Source organism: Lepisosteus platostomus, chromosome 13 (assembly GCF_059453375.1).
Source record: "Lepisosteus platostomus isolate fLepPlt1 chromosome 13, fLepPlt1.hap1, whole genome shotgun sequence".
Taxonomy (NCBI): Eukaryota; Metazoa; Chordata; class Actinopteri; order Semionotiformes; family Lepisosteidae; genus Lepisosteus; species Lepisosteus platostomus.
Genome location: NC_142623.1, coordinates 16,914,540 through 16,934,029, shown reverse-complemented (window position 1 = coordinate 16,934,029; position 19,490 = coordinate 16,914,540). Strand labels below are relative to the sequence as shown.

General features: G+C 44.6%; 1 protein-coding gene across 18 annotated transcripts in view; it reads left to right on the top strand.

Moving 5' to 3' along the window:
- The window catches only part of nfixb (nuclear factor I/Xb), a 199,387-nt gene that overhangs the window by 167,091 nt on the left and 12,806 nt on the right, over positions 1–19,490 (top strand). For 8 of the 18 annotated variants that reach the window (XM_088603581.1, XM_088603569.1, XM_088603580.1 and 5 more), the window contains 5 exons: positions 430–565; positions 1,348–1,386; positions 1,844–1,971; positions 5,717–5,791; positions 14,657–14,788. In XM_088603581.1, the coding sequence (XP_088459707.1) occupies positions 430–565; positions 1,348–1,386; positions 1,844–1,971; positions 5,717–5,791; positions 14,657–14,788 (510 nt within the window). The remainder of the gene's footprint in view (positions 1–429; positions 566–1,347; positions 1,387–1,843; positions 1,972–5,716; positions 5,792–14,656; positions 14,789–19,490) is intronic. The other 10 variants (XM_088603583.1, XM_088603570.1, XM_088603587.1 and 7 more) reach the window with 7 other exon arrangements.

Below are 19,490 nucleotides of genomic sequence, written 5' to 3'. Positions count from 1 at the left end.
CAAGTCCATCACAGGGCACACACAGATACTTACACCAGGGCCAGTTTTCCCAGAAGTGAATTAAACTTCCAGTATAAACTGTCTTGGACTATGGGAGGAAACTGGAGCACCCGGAGGAAACGTACCCCCCAGGAATTGAACCCAGGACCAAGGGCTGTGATACAGCAATACTAAACACTTCATCACCGTGCCGCCCATAACAGCCCTACTAATACTTACTATTATTATTGTATTCTGTGATAATTGCTTAAGTATAGATTATAGTTTAAACTATTCATTTGCAAACTCAGTGTTAAAACCCATTTCTGCTGTTCTGGACAGTAGAACTGCTTTCAGAACCTAGGCATTTCACAGAGCACAGCTACATCTGGAAAGCTGGTTCTTCTTTTCCATTCTTCTCTGTTCATTGATGTTATTTTGTTTCCTCAGCTCCGGTTGCCACGGCATCTGGGCCCAATTTCTCACTGGCTGACCTGGAAAGCCCCGGATACTACAACATCAACCAGGTGGCACTGGGGCGACGCTCAATTACTTCCCCCCCATCCACCAGGTACACAGCACAAAGGTTCCTCCTTCTCTTTCTTCTTAACATCATCAACCTGCTATGTTTTCATTAATCATCATTGAGTGAACAGCGGAAATGTGTGCCTTAAAAAATCATATGAACAACAATTTAGATTTTAATCATAAAAAATATTTTCCTTGGAGGATTATGCAGGAGCAAGAAAAAGATGTTTTAAAATACACATTTTTCTTGTCATATGAGGTTTTCAGACTGGCTTGGAAGACAATATATATTAACGGTTCACTTTTTTAAGCCTTACATTGAAATAAGGAAGCATTGACTGGTAAAGATTAAGTCACTGTCAGTCCAATCACTTTTGTTTCAGAAGTGTATTAGTTATTACATTTAATCAAATCTGAGCTTTTGTCTTTTCTTAGAATCTGTAACTAGGCAGTGTTTGATGAGTGCAGGTTCTACTGCATGTGACAATTAATGTTTAGTATTCATGTTAACACAGGTATTTGGTAAAATCATAAAGAATGTAATGCCCAAAAAAACCCTCTGTTCCATTCTGTATTCTCGGCATGCACTTGAGGGTCTTATGTACTTCTTGGGAATATTAAAGGAATGACAGTTATGGCACAGCTTGAGGTCTTAAGCTTACAGGACTGCAGATTGTACTATTAGCTTTACCAGTAAAAAGATAAGTCATGTATTTCAGCATTACTAACATCTCCATGCTGTGATCTGTGAGGCTGTGTTTCATACTGTGTAAATGTGAGATGGTACCTCTCTCTCTCCCTCCCCTTTCATTCTCTGCCTGTCTTTCTTTCGCTTTGCAGATCTGCTGAAGTGGAGCTCTATGCAAGCCTGCCCAGGAGGTAGCTATAACTTGCTCTACTTATCCCTGCATTGATCTTTACTCCTGGGGGAGGGGGGTTTACACAGTCACCCTGGTCCTGTCTTTATACCCGCATACCCTGCCTGCTTCTCCACCCTAATGCAACATTTTTCACCGGGTTGCTCAGAACAGACATCTTTCCTTTATCCTTTGACATCCTCCTATCCAAGTGCCCCCTGTAACTCTTTCACTGTGCAGATGAATTGGGTTTAAGTAGAGCTGCAGAACCTAGAAATTCCTTTGACCCTATGGACCGCAGCCCTGAACTTGTCCAGACCTGCAGCTCCCCGGGCCTGAAATGACCAAAGCTAAGAAGGGAGTCTTATTCTGTCCGTGCCTGGCGCCTGACAGGATGCCTGCTGTCCGAACAGTGTAGCAGAGAGCCCCAGCTCTGATCCCCTGTGCTTTCCGTCTCTCCTCTCTCCTCGCCTCCGCAGCTCCACCAAGCGCAAGTCCATCGACGACAGCGAGATGGAGAGCCCGGTGGACGATGTGTTTTACTCGGGCCGCTCCCCAGCCGCCAGCAGCAGCCAGTCCAGCGGGTGGCCCAATGATGTGGACGCAGGTACGGCCGCCCCCTGCCTTGTCGCTGACCCCTGACCTTCGACCTCACACTGCACCACCCCACTCTCCTGTTACTCCTGCTCCTCACTGCTCAGACCCCAGGCCTGCCCTTCAGATAGATCTATACTGTTGATTGTTTATGTAGATAAGTGCAGAAACAGAATTGTCCGATCTAGAGATCAAAAGAAAATGAATTAACGTAAAGCCTTCCATTGACAATTCAGTGTTTCGAGATCTGGATCGTTAACTAAATATAGCAGAGTGCAGGAAAGCACTGCTGTGACAATTGAAGCTGTGAGTAATAATTAACGACCAAGCATCTAGGACTGTGATGAGGGTTTTTTCTGTTCATGTGCAGATGGTAGAATGAATGAAAATGGGCAGGTTTTGTCTTTCTGCTCCTGAGTTCTTTTTACCAGCTGCACTTGTGACTCTTGTGGTACACAAACCTGTGGCAGGTATGGTTTCTGAAGTGAGCTGGTAACACTTTACTGCCTTTTGTGCTGCTCCAGCAGGGCCTTGCTGCCCTACAAAGACCCTGCAATACAGTTAATAATGCAAACTCGGGGGCTAATTAACTTGGCTTCATTACAAGACTCCCCCAGCAGGACAGCATTACACATACTTTGGCGTCACAGTGTGTTTCCACATTCTTTCCCTCCCAAAGTTCTAAATATAAACTTAGATCACAACATCCTCATCCAGCAGCCTTCCTTGATTGTTTTAAAACAAAGCTTAAAAAGACAGGCCAAATCCTTGCTCAAGAAAACCAACGATGGCTGTCGTCACTAACAGCCTGTCATTGTAAAGTGTTACCAGTGCAGGCTGTATTCATCCCCCCCACCCCCACCCCACCCCACAGAGATTTTCAAGATGTCATACACAGGGACTGCTCGGAGAGCTGTGATTTTTGATTCACTGGACTTATCTTTTGTCTAAAAAAAGGTTAACATAGTCCTTAGTCTTGATATGTCATTGCTAACAGTTTGAGGAAAAAAAGAGCTGTGTAATGCAAGACACCTCTCTAGGGCTGTAAGGCTCAAGGTTATAACTTGTCTATTCAAGCTCTTTCCATTATAACCAGGGAAGAGATGGAGCAGTCTCAGAGGCCTGTTTCTAATTGCTTCGGCAGGAATACATGAACGGTTTAAAAAAAATTAAAAGAAATGTATGTTGTAATTAAGGATTTGGGAATCTATATTGTTTCATTTTTTTTCTTCATGTTGCAATACATTCCAGCCTTGTTTGGACTGAATGTTACGAGATTATGTTGAGACACTGATCATGGGCCATCCTGGGTTACATCTAGTCTATAAGCATGAAGTAGAGAACATCTGAATTTTCACTGTCGTAAAGTGATCCAAATGTCAAAGTGAAGTGACACCCACTAGAGTCTGGGAAATACAAAAACACAGCTCGCCAGCATGCACCCAGTGTGGATGCTATTTGTGGTAAGTTCCCTTTGATGCCTTCCAACCCTCCCATTCCTTCTATCAAAAGCTCATACGCTTGCTTGACTGGACGCCGCAGGTGTCTGCCCCCCCCAGAGAAAGCAGTTTTTTGGAGCATTATTCGCAGGTGGAGGAGCTAGGAGCTTAATTGCAAACGAAGCTTCGAGCACTAGGAGTTTTGGATGGAAGTTCCATCTTGGCATTTAATTTACACCGCTGTGAGTGTTTAGCAGTCCATTTCCAGGGCTCTAAGAGAATCGGAGGGAAAAGATTGCTACTCAGTGGTGACAGAGGTTTGTGCTTTTCTGTCAGACAATGGGTGCCCAGATGGGTAGGTTTGCAAGGAGCTTGAGTGATGGACTAGTGTTTAAACAGCTCCTTGGGTTTCAGCACCTCAGCAGTCCCTCAGATGGGCATCATTAATTGTACAATGCTGAACACTTCCGGAGAGATTCAGAGCTGAGCTCCGCAAACTGCAAAGGGCAGAGGATTAAACTGACCAAGCTTCAATCATTAGCACTGTCCCAGAACCCTTCTGCCCTTGCAAATATAACTGCAGTTTTAGACCGATCCTGAATTAATAGGATATATTTCTTAGCTTTTGATAACTTAGTGCTGAAATGTGAAGGAGCTTCACTATGCTATTGAACACTGAGATACCTTTGTGAATATACAGCCTGATAGTCGGCTATAGCTGTCACTATCAGCCATCACTGTGAACATTTACACAATTCAAGATTAACAGCTCTGAGTTCTTATTTGCAAGGCTTATGTCATGAACAGTTCTTTGAATAATTATACTGCTGTCTAAAGAAACAGAAGAAGGTCAGAAGAATTGATGGAAATAATTACATCAATGGTATGACAGCACACTTACAAATGCTTTGCACCCTGATGTTCCTACATGCTATCGGCATTAATGTTCTGTTAAGAGGCATTGTAAACACTGTAAGGCTGTGTGAGCTGCTACTGTCTGAGCACTGCGTTTATGTGAAACACCTGAGCTGCTGAGCTGGTTAGATGTCTGGAGATGTGGTATGTGCATGGAGTGTGCAGATCTTTGTATTTTCCTGCTCATCCTCTTGAAGACATTATAATAGAAAGCAAGGTGAGATTCCCTGTCTGTTCTTTAATTTATACATTCATATTTGGGCACTTGCACCCAGGGTATTTTGTGATAGTCTCAGACAAACCACTTCCGTGTGTTTTATTTAGTCTTCTTTCTTCGCTGCCGGATCCTTAAAATAATAGTGTTAGCTGGTGCAACAGAGCAGGCTGCTACAGGAGAAAGACAGGCAAATAACTGGATCCATCTCAGCCTGTCACAGAAAAAATACCATGCCCATCATTGTAGCCAAAATGAAACATGTAGAGAAAACATTTTCTAAGTTATTGTCAGGGGATCTGATGTAGTAGGCTGACAATGAAGTTAAAAACGTGGATCAGGGACTCCTGAATGTCACGGTCAGTGAAGGCCACTGAGCTCTGTGGCCGGAGATGTCCTGGGTTTTAGTCTGGTTCATGTCTGTGACTGGGATTTTCCAGTGATCAGGCACCATTGTGCTAGGGTTGGGATCAGCCCACCCAGAGCTGTTTTAATTTCCTGCAAACGGTGAGCCTTCTGACTGGCAGTAATTCTGCCACCGTGCATTGTGGTACTCGCAAGACAATTGGCTGAGATGGGTGGGCGTGTCAGGGGAGCATGTGTGCACGCCTCATTCTCCCGTGCAGGAGCAGGGCAGTCGTGGCCGGAGAGCCCAGTATTCAACCAGGTTAAGTGTTTCCAAATTGTGGTGTTATAGTAAATAACGATTGGCAACTTTAAATTAAAACAACAGAAACAACAACAGGAAATCTCATCTTGCAATGCACAAGTTTTAACTCGGTTTATCTAACGCCTTTGGGCAAAAACAGGGCTACCCAAGTCTGCTCTTCCAGAGCAGCAGAGCAGGAGGATTTGATGGCCTCCGTTAATCAGCAGCAGTGTAAAACCTCAGAAAAAAGCATTAAATTAGCTCACTTAAGCCTCGATTGGACCAATGTAACCATCCTACAAAGGTCTGAAGCTGTTGGTCGTGATGGACTATCACCCTCGAGGAGCAGACTTGGGAGATCTTTGGCATAAAACATGTTTGGATGGATGGTTCGGAAAATAGGAATGTCAGCACGTTCCTAGTGTTAATAATGCTCTCTCACTACCCTTCACTGTGCTGTCCAGTACCCCATTCCCACCCCCAAAGGAAAGCCTGTTTCTTCCCCTTGTTAACAATTCCCTTCTCCCCTTTGGACTTGCAGTGCAGCACCATTTGGCGAATGTGCAGGAGAGGAAGATTAAGCATGAAAACGATGGCGTGCAGTTTCCTTACCATGGTTAGAACAATTACAATATATCCTAATTAAATACCTTCAGGAAGATCTGGTTCCTTTCCCACTTCTGTTTTGTTTCTGTTCATTTTGGTTTCACTTTCCTTTGCTTATTGACCTTTCCATTGATTTGAAAGATGAATTGATCCTTTTGCTAACCCAGGAGGAGCCATTCTGATCGATCAGAGCATGCACAGCGAATAACTGAGCAAGAGCCTTTAACAGAGTCTTCTTCGGACTTTCCTTCTGCTATAGGTTGAATTTAAGAAGCAGTACAAAATAATTTCTGGATTGTTTATAGTGTTTTATACGAGTCAAAGTAGTGATGATGTTTTAAAGTGGGATTTTAGTTTCCTCGTCTTTTCAAATGTCTGATTATTCTTTTCAGAAACTATTTTGAGTTCCACTTGGATTGAGAATGACTAAATCCTCCCGTGTAGGCTCTCTCACAGTGCGATTCCTAAATTATCCATTTTTTATTCTCAAATTTATTACATTTAGCTGCAATCTAAGCCTGTTCACTGACTTTACAGGAGCTTTCAATGGGTCTTTCTGGCTCTAAACAGGTAACAGAAACACCCTGCCATTATGATGATTGTTAAATGCTAATATAGGACTAAGGGGATTTTTCAGACGGCCAAACTAATAATACTCCCTTGGTATAGACCGAGCCCTCCGATCCCAGAAACCAAAGATTTGTCTGAGCCTGGCCAGTGCACAACTGAGTGGTGCAGGGCTTCAGCTGGGCCTGCCACAGGGCACTGAGCAGGGTGACTTGAAAGGGCGCTGTGGAGCATGTCACCTGATGAATTGCTGGGATCAGTCGGCACTGCCGTCTCTGCCCTCCCACGGCGATGACCCAGCGGTTTCAGCAGTAAGCAGATTGATTGGATGTTTCTAAATTAGCCGGCTTTGAAATTAAAAAAATGTGACAATTCCAAATTCTAAAAAACAATCTCATCCATTGTGCATCCTGTAATATTTATTAACATGCACAATTAATTAATATTCTTTTTTTTTTTAAGAGTGTAAGAAAACGTATTCCATGTATTAACTTGTCCTTGGCATGCCCTCTGGGCTTCAAAAGCAAACAACTTTGGTTTTGATATCTGTCGCCCACTTCTGGCAAACTTCAAAAAACGGAAGAAATCGTTCTATCATCGCCCAAGAGGCATTGATCTCTGAAGCTCCAGCACTTAACTCCGCCAGTTCAGTGGAGAATACATCTCCCCGGCGCACAAAAGGGAGAATCAGGTGTGCTGCGGCTGTTCTGTGCCGCTGGCTGCAAAACAGAGAAGCGATGTTCACAGGCTTCACAGAAACTGCTGCCGAACACAGATGGTGGCTCTGTGCGTTGCAATAATGGGTACTACTGGGTTACAAAAGACATCTGTTCTTCTAGCAAGTACAGGGAATCTTCACAATCAAAGACACTGTAGATCAGTGCCAAAAAAATCATTTTATTTATTTTTTTTGCTGCTGCTTCTTGCATTTAAAATGTTGACTTGAATGAATGATTAGCGAATGGGGTGGGTAACTGAAGGGGCTGCTTGTAAAGATCAGCGCGCTGTTTGTCTCCTCCCCTCCTGTGTCCGCTGAGAAACTCTTTAGTTTCAGTCGTGGCTTTTGTTTTCGTTTCTTGTGGGTTTTTTTTATTTTCCTCCTCTCCTTTGTGCGAAAGTGTCGATGCCTCTTTCTTTCGTCAGACAGCACCTCATGATTTGTCTACCGATCTGTCCATAAGTGCGCGGTCGAGCAATAGCCAAACGCTATTGCGAAGGCTCGCCAGCAAGAGGAGCAGAGTCGGGATTTTCTGAAGCAGGTTGCTTCTGTAGCTTTTGCAAGTCTTGGGTCCCCCTGGCTTGATTGATAGAGTGCCAGTCGGCGGCCGCGCAGGTGGCATCCCGATGGATGAAAGGCAAGACGGCCCCCTGTTACAGTCTGCTCCCAAATGAAGGGCACAGCGCAGCACCTAGCCAGTGCACGCACACACAAGGTGCGCTTGCACCCACAGACTGTTGCCCGTGCTGCAATGGCACTGGGAGAAAAAAGCCACTTCAGACGCACCTGCCAACGAATCCTTCATTTTTCCGAAATCCCTGCTCTCTCTTTCCGGCTCAGCTGTGACTGAAGCGTTAGTGGAGATTTGTTAAGGCCGCGTTGATGGAATGGTTGTTTGTGTTCACTTTATTTTGAGGAGGCATTTTGCTGTGAAAAGCGTTTGCACCACCTAGCAGAGCCTCTGTGAGGAGGATCTTAAACTGGGATGGAAAAGCAAAAAGCAGTGGACAAGCCAGTAATGTGCATTTATCTATATTTTTCACCTTCGATTTGGCAATATACAAAAGACATCTGCACTTTTCTGTAAACTTTCTTTTGTAAATGTGTGTTGGGCCTATTGAAAGGTTGATTTTGTGCTGTCGCGGCTCTGAGATTTCGTGTGTCCTATGCCAAACCCTTAGCTCCTTTCTGTGTCTGAATGTCTGAGCAGAGCCTAGCAACACCCTGGAAACTCCTAAAAACTCCTAAATTTCCTTGCAGTGGGTTTCTTACAGCATTCTAAATCAGCTCTATCAAGATCATTTTTATGCATCTAGGTCATATTAATCAGTTTGCGAGGCCTGACATGATCCCGTATTCACCTGATGGCTTAATGGCACTCTTACACACAGAGAGGGAGAAGAGTGGAGGACTGGTGATCAGTGGGTGTCCTGTGATGTCCCTGTATAAACGTGTATTTTGTTATAACTGGGGAATATATATACTGTATCTATATCTTGTTTTGTCCTCGACATACGTAATCATCCTTCCAACCCCATTGGCCACAGCAATGCTCAAATGGGTCTGCTTCCAGTTCCCAAAGGGTGCACATTGTTCATCAGAGTCAGGGTATTGCTGAAACCACGGAGCTCTCATAGTCTGCCATAACTAATATATTAATGTCAGTAAGAAGTAGTACATGCCTTTAACTGGCTTTCAGATTCTTTTTTTCAGTCTTTTGTTTTTTTTCATTGTTAAGGTATGACAAAATATGTTAAGGTACCTACAGTAAATGTTCCACAGGCACATACACGTGTCAAAAATGTATCTTCTGAAGATCCAACCTGGTCACCTTGTGTGGAATTTCAACATGAGCTGCAAAGCCTACTGTTCTGGAAAGATGCTGGTAGCTTGCATGAGAAAATATGTCTGACCACCTTTACAATTCAGAATGTGGTGAAGGAAAATAATTTTATGCTGCCAGTGCCAAAACCGAGTACCGAAAAGAGGTGCCTTGCAAACAAATTTGTGTGTTGAAAAGAAATTCCTGAAGGGGATGTGAGATCAGGAGAGAGGTCCTTTCGGAAATCTGGAGCCAGATGGAATCCCTTTTTCCTGTCGGAGACTGTCAGTGTCGGGGTGAGGCGGGGGGAGCTGTTTGGTGTTACAGCACTGACAGGCGAACGGCAGCCTGCGCCGCGCGCCTGAGCGCTGTCCCTCTGCCTCTCCCGATCAGCTTGGAGGACCAGCTTGAGTGCAGCACCGGGGCCCGGCGGTGCTGTTTGATGTCGGTGTGGAGGAGGGGGGGCGAGCACTCAGCTCAAGCTGTTCCTTTCGGCTGAAGTGTGGCCAAGCAGATTGGGGGGTCGACAGAGCGCCTGCTGAGCAGCATTTGTCAACCGCCCCCTCGCCCCACACCCATCAACTCCCCTGCCGGTGAATTGGGGGACTCCTGAATCTTGATAGCAAGCGCCGCCCTCCCGCCCTCGCTCTCCCCGTTCTCAGGGTTAATGGCTGCTCCAGGGGAACCTGTCTGGCCCAGCATGCCTCTCGAGTGGGCACAGAACACGGGAATCCAGCCCCTCCATTCTGTTTCATTCCCGACGCCTCCCGGAGTCTCGGTGCTGTCGGGGGATATTAGACAGGACCGTCAAGATCTCCTGCTGGCAATCCAAAGCTGAAATGATTTTATTTTGTTTTATTATGTAATGGATCTTGAAAATGTCAAAACAAAGTGAAGATTATTTACCAGACTTCAGGGGTCCTTTTTAATTGGGACTTGATAACTCTGATCTCTCTCAGCTGGTTGCTGTCTCGGTTGATCTGAAAGCTCTGATCTCTGGTTAACCTGCATCCCAGCACTTGTGAGGGCGTGTCAGGATGGGCTGGGCGGCAGGGATATTATGGGACTTGATATGAGAGAAAGCGACACAGGCAGCAAGTGTTTTTACTCTTCTACCTGCAATTCCAAATGCACAAGACCGGAGGACTCAAAAGAAGAAATTTGCCTATTTGTACACACCACTGCTTCTGGTGTAGAGCTCTCCAGTCGTATGTGTTTCTCTAATTTTTCCCCAGAAGAAACTTTCAAGAAGAAAACTGGAGGGCACGGCCTTTTGATAACCTGATGTGAAAAGTGCTCACAACATTTAAAATGAAAAAGAAATGCCACCACTTTCTCAAGAATTTCTTTCCCATTTGGTGGGAAGGGGGATTGTATTGCCAACGTATCTGAGTTCAGTTTCTTGTATTGTGACATTTGGAATCACCAAGGATTTTGAACTTGTTGCCCACAAATTTAGTTTTGCCAATCAGCTGTGCCATTGGTTGCTCTTGGGTGCAGACCCGTGGGGCCCAGGACCTTGCAGGCCCTCATTGGAAACGCATGAGGCTGTTTTCCCCCAGCAACTCCCCAAGTAGAACACAGCAGAGGAGGAATGTGGCTCTTGTGGTCCGTTCTGGAACATCTCATGGGTGGTCAGCAAGGCAGCTTGGAGAGAGCAGCCGGTTCCCAACCAGGGTCCGAACTTCAGCGCTCAGGCGTCTCCCAGTCCAGAGCCACACAGCACTGAGTGCCAGGACAAGAGAAGGCTGGCCTCATGTCACAGGATGGATCAGCGCTTTCCACTTTCCTAAGGGATTTATTAATAATTAACTGCATGTATGCGATGCCTTTTCTCCCAAAAGATCCGTAAGTGCTTTACAGATAGAAGAAGCCCCCCTTCATTGATGCTCACTGATGTGTGGCTGCTATTCTGATCCAAGAGTCTCACTGCACAGCAGATCAGGAGGAGAAGCGAGGAAGCCCTTTATAGGCAGACTTTAGGGGAGCCTTATTAGACAAACCCGTTGTGGAGTTTAGCAAGGCCACCAAGGTTTTTACCACCTGCTTATAAAAAAAATACCATGGGATCCTCAGTGACAAAATAGTCTGGACCTCGGTTTAACATTACATCTCAAGGGACCACACCTCCCGGAGTGATCCCTGGTCACCATGCTGGGGCATGGGCTTGGAATTTCTGGTCCAAATAGAAGAATGTCACCTCCTTACAGCTGCAACCTGGTTTCCCTTAGAGGTGTCTCATTCCCAGTCTTGCTTCACTATGAGATCTCTTAAGAGCTGATTACAAGGTGGTAATGACAGTATTTTACTAGTTATTGGTTTATTACACTTTCCCAATTCTGTATGAACCTCTATGACTGATGGGGAATTATAGTAATGCAGTGGGACTTCAGTCTGTCCTATTATTCTTTGGAATTATTGTATACCAACTTGTACCCCACTGGAACCTAGGATCTTTAGGCACCTCTTATCCCCTTGAAACAGCGGTGATTTCTGCTGCACTGTTGCAGGGGGATCCTGCTTCTATTGGGGTCCCCTGTGGCTTACGCTTGAGTGAAAATAAGTTGCTGTTGCATGATGAAGTCTGATTAGGCCTTGATCGGCTCAAGCCCACCTGGGCCTAGTGCTTCTTCAGGGGCTGTGATGACTGGGAAACCTGGATGGACCTAGCACTGTCCCATTCTGTACACCTCAAGAGCTGGTGCTCAACCCAGGGCTCTTTGCACTGGCACAGCTCATGCTCAGGTGCCCATCTCTGCCAGTCCTCCCCTGAGGCAGGGTAGCTGTCCTCCACTCATGACACACCACTGGAGTCAGGATCATCTACGAGCCCTTCACAGGGCACAGGGCAGAGGTCAATGTCTAGACGCTACTTAATCATGCCAGCATATCGTTGTAAGGCAAGAGGAGTATGGAGCACTGAGAGTAAACTCATATGAGCACAAGGAGACCATGTAGCTTCCACACAGAGGGCATTGCTGTCAGGAAATTCAAACTAAAGATGGAGCAGTGGGGAGCGGCAGCTCTAACTACCATGGGACAATGTCAGCTGCAGTACATTTTTAAATTTTGTATGGCATCTTTTTCTCAGCGTGATTCAGATTTCATGGCTTCAGTCCTAAGTTTCACCACATTCCAATAAGCAGCCATGGCACATAGACAAAACAGCAAAACTGACAAAACACCTAGCGCAAAATGGAGCACACACCAGCACGTCTGTATCTAATAGCGCGGCATTCTGCATCATGCAGGCCCAGATGGAGACAGTCATGCATAAAACAAATATTTAGACTATAAATTTGTCTATTAAATGTTTAACAGGGTGTGTTAATACATAAATACGTCCTCACTGAACCTATGTTTGGCAGAAAACTGGGCAATAGCGATACAGTACTAGTTGATGTATGTATTGGGGTCAGTCTGAGTTCACATCTTAACTGAAGAGCTTCGCAAAACAAGGATTTTAACAGGGACTCAAATGTACAGTGCTGTCCGTTTTGTCTACATGTCTCAGTGGGTTTGTGTACAGAGCTTCTGTTCTGGTTCCGTACAGCGCTGTTATCAGTGTTAGTTGACATATTAGTATACATCTCTGTAGAGCCGTTAAGTCAGGAAGTGCTTTTCTGAGCAGATGGCTATAGTGCAATACTCCAACACGTTTCAGTCAGCAACCACAGTGGCCTGCTGGAGTGTTTCACATATTTAGAATGGGGAGTAGCTCTTAATTGGGTAAAAAATATTTAGCTTTGTGTCGTTCTGGGGGGAAGGGGGTAAGATGTTACAAACAAGAAGAGGCTGTTGAGGCTACAGTCTCATCCTCCTGATTCTTGTCTTTTCCCTTTCAACAACCTGGCTTGTCGAATGTCCCATACTGCTGCCACCCTTTGTGTGAAGAAGTCGGTCTCAGGTTTTAATGCACTTCTAAATGTAGTTTCCATTCGTGTCCTCATGTTCGTGCTTCCCTGTTGGTTCTGTAGGGATCCTGTGGTTTGATCTTGTCAGTACATTTCAGAATTGTGATTCCTTGCATTTTCAGTTCACCTCACTCATAACCCTCTGTGTTCAAGAGTAAAGAGGTCCCATTTCTTTTACCCCCTTCTGTCCTTTCGTCCTGTTACAGGGAGGCAGCAGTCCTGTTGTAGGCGTGGTCATCAAAACTGCAAGCATAGTGCAGAATGCATAACACAATCTTGCTAACGCATTGCACGCTTATCAGCTGCCTTTGGTTTAAATTGTATTCACTTTATTGTGAATACAAACAAAAACTCCACAAAAGGTAACAACAATCAAGATAGTCTCCCTTGATTTTTTGGGGAGGAAAGATGCAAATGAGCTTAACCGTTACTGATCTCAGCCACAGTTGGTGTCTGTTTTGGTTTAACATTCTTCACTAATGGAAAAATCCATGTATTCCAATCTCTTGCAACGTAATAAAATATACTGGTAATACGGTATAATTTCACATTATGTGATTAAAAAACCTGTGCAGCACTGTGAATTGGCCAGTCACAGTACTCCTTTAGTGCCATCTCCTTCTTTCTCCCACACTGCACAAGTATCGTTCTCACTTTCCAGAAGATATTCGTAGCTTTTTTTCCCCACACCGACGTTTACACTGCCGGTGTTCCAACTGAACAGCTTGCGTCTCCATGTCAGCTTTCTATTTCTGCCGAAATCCAGAACAAGTTTTTAAAAAAAGCTTACGCCTTCCGGCTCACTGAGAGATAAAAGCTTGACTCAGTGTTTACCCCGTTAATTGCTTCAGCAAGTGATTGTGCACTACCACTAACAACATTTTTCCTTAACCTAGCAGTGCCATGGTTCCATTCAGACTGCTAGGTTTCATTAGCGAGAGCCCAATAAGAGTCTGTACTCGTGCGAAAGCGTCATTTTCCAGCACTGCGCCCATAACCTAAAGCACCGGTCTTGTGTTCCTGTGCAAAATGGAGAGACACGCAGTGACTGTGAGTCTGAGCAGCCCACCATGCATCTCCCAGAGCAAGACCTGAGTACTGGCACACATTACAGCCCAGCTGTAGGTAACCAGTGTGTGGAGTGCAGATTTTAATGCAGTGCTAACCTAGGCTTTAGCTGCAAGGCAGAATAATGCCTGTGTTATCTATGCAGGCAAGCCTTAATGCAACATCAGGCAGAGACCGCCTGAGCAGAGCCTCTTCCCTTTCTGAGGTACCACCTGCAGCCCACAGTTCCAGGAGATTGTTAAAATAGAGCCAGTTATTTTTATTTTGAACTTGGTCTGCTGATTTTCCCATTGTAGAATACGTGGTGGGAGCTGGAGCTCCGCGCTTCTTTAAGAAAAAAGAAATCGTGCCTGCACACAGCAATGCATTCTTCTAATTTCTTAAAAGTGCCATATCTGTTACACCAGTGTCCCTTTGTGTTTGTGCTGATTCCCTGTGATTCCAACCCAGCCTTGCACATACGTGTCCCAGGTTGATGGGGTCTGTTTGCACCCCTGCCTTGGCAGCATGTGATCATCAGTGTTAAAAGAGGATCTGGCCAGACTGAGAGAATCAGAGGACACTCACCCGTCTTCAGTCCTACTTACTCATAAGTGGAGAGAAACTGGTGAAGTAGCTTAAATGGGAAAACAACTGGAACCCCTGGGGGAGGGAAGGATAAAGGAGGAGAGAGCAAAGGAAAAAAGGGAAAACACAGCAGGAAAGAGAGAGAGGACCAAAATTTGCAGATTGACGTGAAAATGTAATAAAATCGTTTTTTGCCATTTGTTGATCCACTCTTGCCAGGACTGTCCTCGCCTGGTTCTCTTAAGAAGCCGGGAAAGTTCGATTTCGGCAGCGCACTGTCGCCACAGACGAGGTCGGCGCGCATGGCGTTCACCCACCACCCGCTGCCCGTGCTGGCAGGAGTGAGACCAGGTGAGATACCAGCCCGCAACCCGCAGGGAAGGGGGGGTGCCCAGGGCCGGGGCTCTGCCAGGCTGCCAGGGCATCGCCAGGCTGTTGGTTTGTGTGGACATTGGAATCCAAACACTGCAAACGAATCTCACCTGTGATTACTCTTCCCTTGTTGCAAATCAATCAATCATTCAATCAATCAACCAATCAAAACCTGATTAATTTATGATTCCTAAACAAAGTCTCCTACTCCTGCTGGCACTGTGTGCATTGAAACGTAGGTGGTACAAAAACAGCTGGATAAGCCTTTCATGTTATGATAAGAGAACAATGATTACTGGAGGAAATGGGTAAACAATACTGGACATACCGTACATACCGTACTCCATTATGCAAAAGTCGAGGAAGGTTGTTTTTTTTTTTTTGCTCTAGTGCACATTTTCTCCACTTTTTCCAATTCCAGCTAAGTTTCCTTCCAAAACATTGTTTAAAACGATGTCTGTTCTTGACACATGTTGTCCCCTGTTGGAGATGAAACATTAATCAATTACAACTGTATTAAAAGTAGGAAGCAAGCAGATCTCTGGAATGCTAAGCCTTTGAAAATCGCCCAGACAGTACATTGTGCTCTTGTCAGTCTCTGATTCCGTGCAAAAACTGCATGCTGAAATACACACAGCACCAGGGAGAGTCTAGTCATTGTTAAATGCATTATTTTCCACACCAGATATCATTGCTCAAAACCACCTCCTCCATCACGGTTTCCTGGTAGACATTACTGCAGTAGCTCTCACTACTATCTCCTTTCCCATTAATCAGGATCTTTTCTCGGGAAATCAGTCTTTTTAGAAACTTTTTGCGGCCCAGCATGTAATGAGTAAAGAAGTTTTACTCTCACTAATTCTGGTTAAAATTTGTGGAACAGAACAGCAATAAACCAATTTCCTTGGAATTTTAGTTCCTCCCCCCTGCCACCCCAAAAAAACCTTTTCATAAAAGCTGAGTTGAAAGGGATTCCTTGCATACATTCTAAAAGTGTGACAGCGCGTTGTTTGCAGAGGTGTATGTTTGAGCAACAGTAGAGTAATGTAATCATTGCTTTGTGCTCTCATATCTCAGCTGTGGAGACTGGTTGCTGCATGTTAAATGCGGTCACATAGCTACTAACCCATTCGAAGGTTGTGTGAAAAAAGGCTGCAGTGCATGGCTTTCCAAAACAATGCATTTAACAAAACATCTGGAGATGCAAACCAACATCTGGCCATGCCAGCACCTGGCAAAAACAGGGAGGAAACAGCTGTTTGACATTCCTACAGAACTGCCACTGAAACTCTTTCTGCTAATCTTGGGCACTAGGCCATATCTATCCATTAACTGTAGCTTTGCTGCAGACCTGTGTTAAAAGCAGCCTTTTTAAAGCTTGTGTTTCACTACTGTCCTCTTGTCTTCAGTGTTTTTTTTTCCCCTTTGAAGAGATGCTTCTCAATCTGTCATGCAGTTCAGAGCTTTTTTTGTTTTGTTGGGTATGTGCGTAGCTGGAGAAAGGTTAATGGTCACAGTGCATGCTTGAAGCTAATGCTTGAGGCACATGTTCTCTGAAGAGTGTAGCAAGATTGTGTTGAGCACCATGCTGATAGGATGAGAATTAGTGACCAGAATGTTCAGGCCTTCCAAACAAAAACCTGGTATGTGATTTTCAGAAATAGGAAGTTGGCAAAGGATGGCAAAGACAAAGGATGTGACAAAACCACCCAGACCATGTGGAACAGTTTACCCTAAGTTTGGGTAAAGCGACAAGAACCAGAATCATACAGAAGAAATATCTATCACAAGTATTCAAAAAGCCCAATTCTTCTGTTTAAATGGAGTTACCTATGACCTTAATGTCTTGTGACAAAACCTGTATTCAAGTTCAGAAAGAAAGGCCCATAATCTCTTTTTGTGATGGTTGTGTTTATTTTATTTTATTTGGGCAAATTACATCTTAGACCTGTTTTTGAAGTCCGGCTATGGCTCTGGCCAAGGGAGTCTATGTGACTGTGCCTGTGCGGGGTTTGGAATATGGTGTATGTTTTGCCTAGTTGGTTTCCTACTTTGGTGAATTTGTTTGTAAGGCATATAATCTCTTTTACTTAAGAACGGTTCCAAAGGATTGGAGGGTATTTGGTCCATCCAACCTATGTGGTAATTTGTAGCTATTTGATCTGAGGCTCTTATCCAGCCATTTATTGAAAAAAAGCCATCGTATTTGCTTCAACAACACAACTTGTTAGGTTGTTCCATACTCCCACAACCCTTTGGGTGTAGAAGTGCCTCTTCTTAGTGTTAAAAGTACTTCCCTGAAAGTCTGCAGTTGGATCTTCTGGTTGGTGTTTCAGTACTCATTCTGAAGAAATACACTGGTTGTCAAAGCCTTGAGGAATTTTAACACTTACATCATAATCTTGTCTGCTCAGATTAAAAAGATTCAGTTCCTTCAGCCTTCCTTAAGATCAGGAATGTATCCCTTTGCAGCAATATCTTTTATATAATGTGGTGAACAAAATTGTACACAGTTTTCTAAATGAAGACTTATTAGTGCAGAATACACTTCCCTTTCTTTAAATTCTAGGGTTTTAACCTGTTATATGCTGACATTTTTGTCTGCTTTTATTGCTTAATGCTCCACATTGTCTAGAAGATACTATATGTCTAGAAGATACTATATAAATTGTGTATTACCATGAAAACCTAAACCTTTTTCTTAGTCCATCTCTTCGCTTAAGTCTTTTAACTTAACAGGACTTAACATTGTCTGTGAAATATAAGTAATTCTTGAGAGTGTCACCCCAGTTTCTTACCAGTTTCAATTATTATCCTTCACTTGGAATTACATGGAGACATGGAGGTCTACACACTGGTGCACTATCTGGGCTTGAAACAGGGCTCGCTGTACCCGTGTTTGATGTATTTCAAAGCTTTATCACTTGTTGTATCAGTGGTATTGGGTGAATTGTTTCAAAGAGCAATTGCAATCTCCTGCCATGTGGCACCAGAGGTGTAAGGTAGGTCTGAAACAGACTGGTGCTGCTGCACAGTTGACGAGTCAGTCTCTGCATGGGCTGAGTGGAGGGCAGTTCACTAGCTGTTGAACTGCATGAATGCTGTGCAGACAGAGGTCTAAGGATTCTGTCTTTCTGCAGCCATCCTTCCTCCTTTTTTTGTTGTTTTAAAAATCTAAACATTTTTCAAAACTATTTTTTTTGTTACATTCCTATCCAATTTTATGTTGCCCATGGTTTTAAGCTGATAATTTCTGTACCACGTCAATAGAGAATGAATCGGACATGAACCTCCGACACACGCACATGCAGAGCCATTTGACATCTGTTGTGCCACAAGCTCCATGGTGCCTGACAGGTGAGTTAGGGCCGATTGGAGGAGTGGTGAGTCTCTCGCTGACATCACTGCAACCTTCAGGCCCATGACCGTAGAGCTCAGCCTGCACCCTGAGTAAGCACCTTGGAAGTTTGTCAGTTTGTCTCAAATTCATTTTCCTTCGATAATCCCCAGATAATTTTAATAACTTTTCATGGCTTGAGTTAGAAGTGAGAATGATGGGGCAGTATAATTTGGGTCTGACCAGCCCCATGAACGCTGAATAAAAGCGGTCTCCCTTTTTTTTTTCATCAGCCTCATCATAAAAAAGGAAATTTTTGCTACTCGTATCATTCTGAAGCCTTGGTATATTAAAGCTAATCACCAAAATCCTTGAGTTTTGCTGTTTGTGACTGCTTCTTTTGCTAAATCAGTAGTGCACATGCACAGGAATTAATTGCTGAATTCCTAATGGACAGTTTTATGATGGTGGCAGTCTTTTTCATGTACTTTTGCATTTGGCTTTTCAGAGACCATTTTTGAAATAGGCATATGACTAAAGATTTACATCCTGTGTGAAGACAGCCTTGCGCTGAATGAGCTTGTTACTTAAATATTACTTTTTCTGCTGCAGCACCAGTAACAGATCAGAAAAGATGTCTTTAAAGAGCCCGTAATGGCGTTTCTTCCAAAAGACATTGATAAAAGCTGGAAACATTGGGAGGGAATATTTTGTTTTCAGATGATGAGACCTGCATGATATCACATGCTGAGCCTGCTGGGTGAGTAGAGAATGTCTTGCGGGGCTGCGATTGAAGATTCCCTGCTCGAACAGCAGAGCGGAGCGGAGCGGAAGAGTGGAGCTGTCAGATCTCCAGGCTGCTGTAACGGGTTAATTAAGAGCAGGGGTGGCGCAGTGGGGGAGGGCACTGCCAGGCCTTGGCTCCCAGGAGACCTGGCATAGCCCCAGCTCCTAATGAGATTAAATCTGGGTAGCGGGGGAGAGAGAGAAGAGAGAGGGTAGCAGGATCGGATGGCTGGAAGGTACTGCTTGAGAAAGCTTTTCTCTGGAAATCAAACGCACATCTTGGCGGTAATCTCCCGGGGCTTTGGCAGGCTCCGTGGGCAGCTACCATGGTGATAGAGGGTATCACTACCAGGCACCAGTCAGCAGGACAGACCTGATAACACAAATCCACGCACACACTCGTGGATGTGCTCAGGCTGCCGTACGCACACGCACACACGCACACACGCAGGAGGGCATAGACGCTCTCCCAGACTGCGCACATCTCAGCAGCCTGCGCACACCAGCTTGGACACATGGCCAAAATGCCAAGGCGCCTGAAAACCAGACAAATGTGAA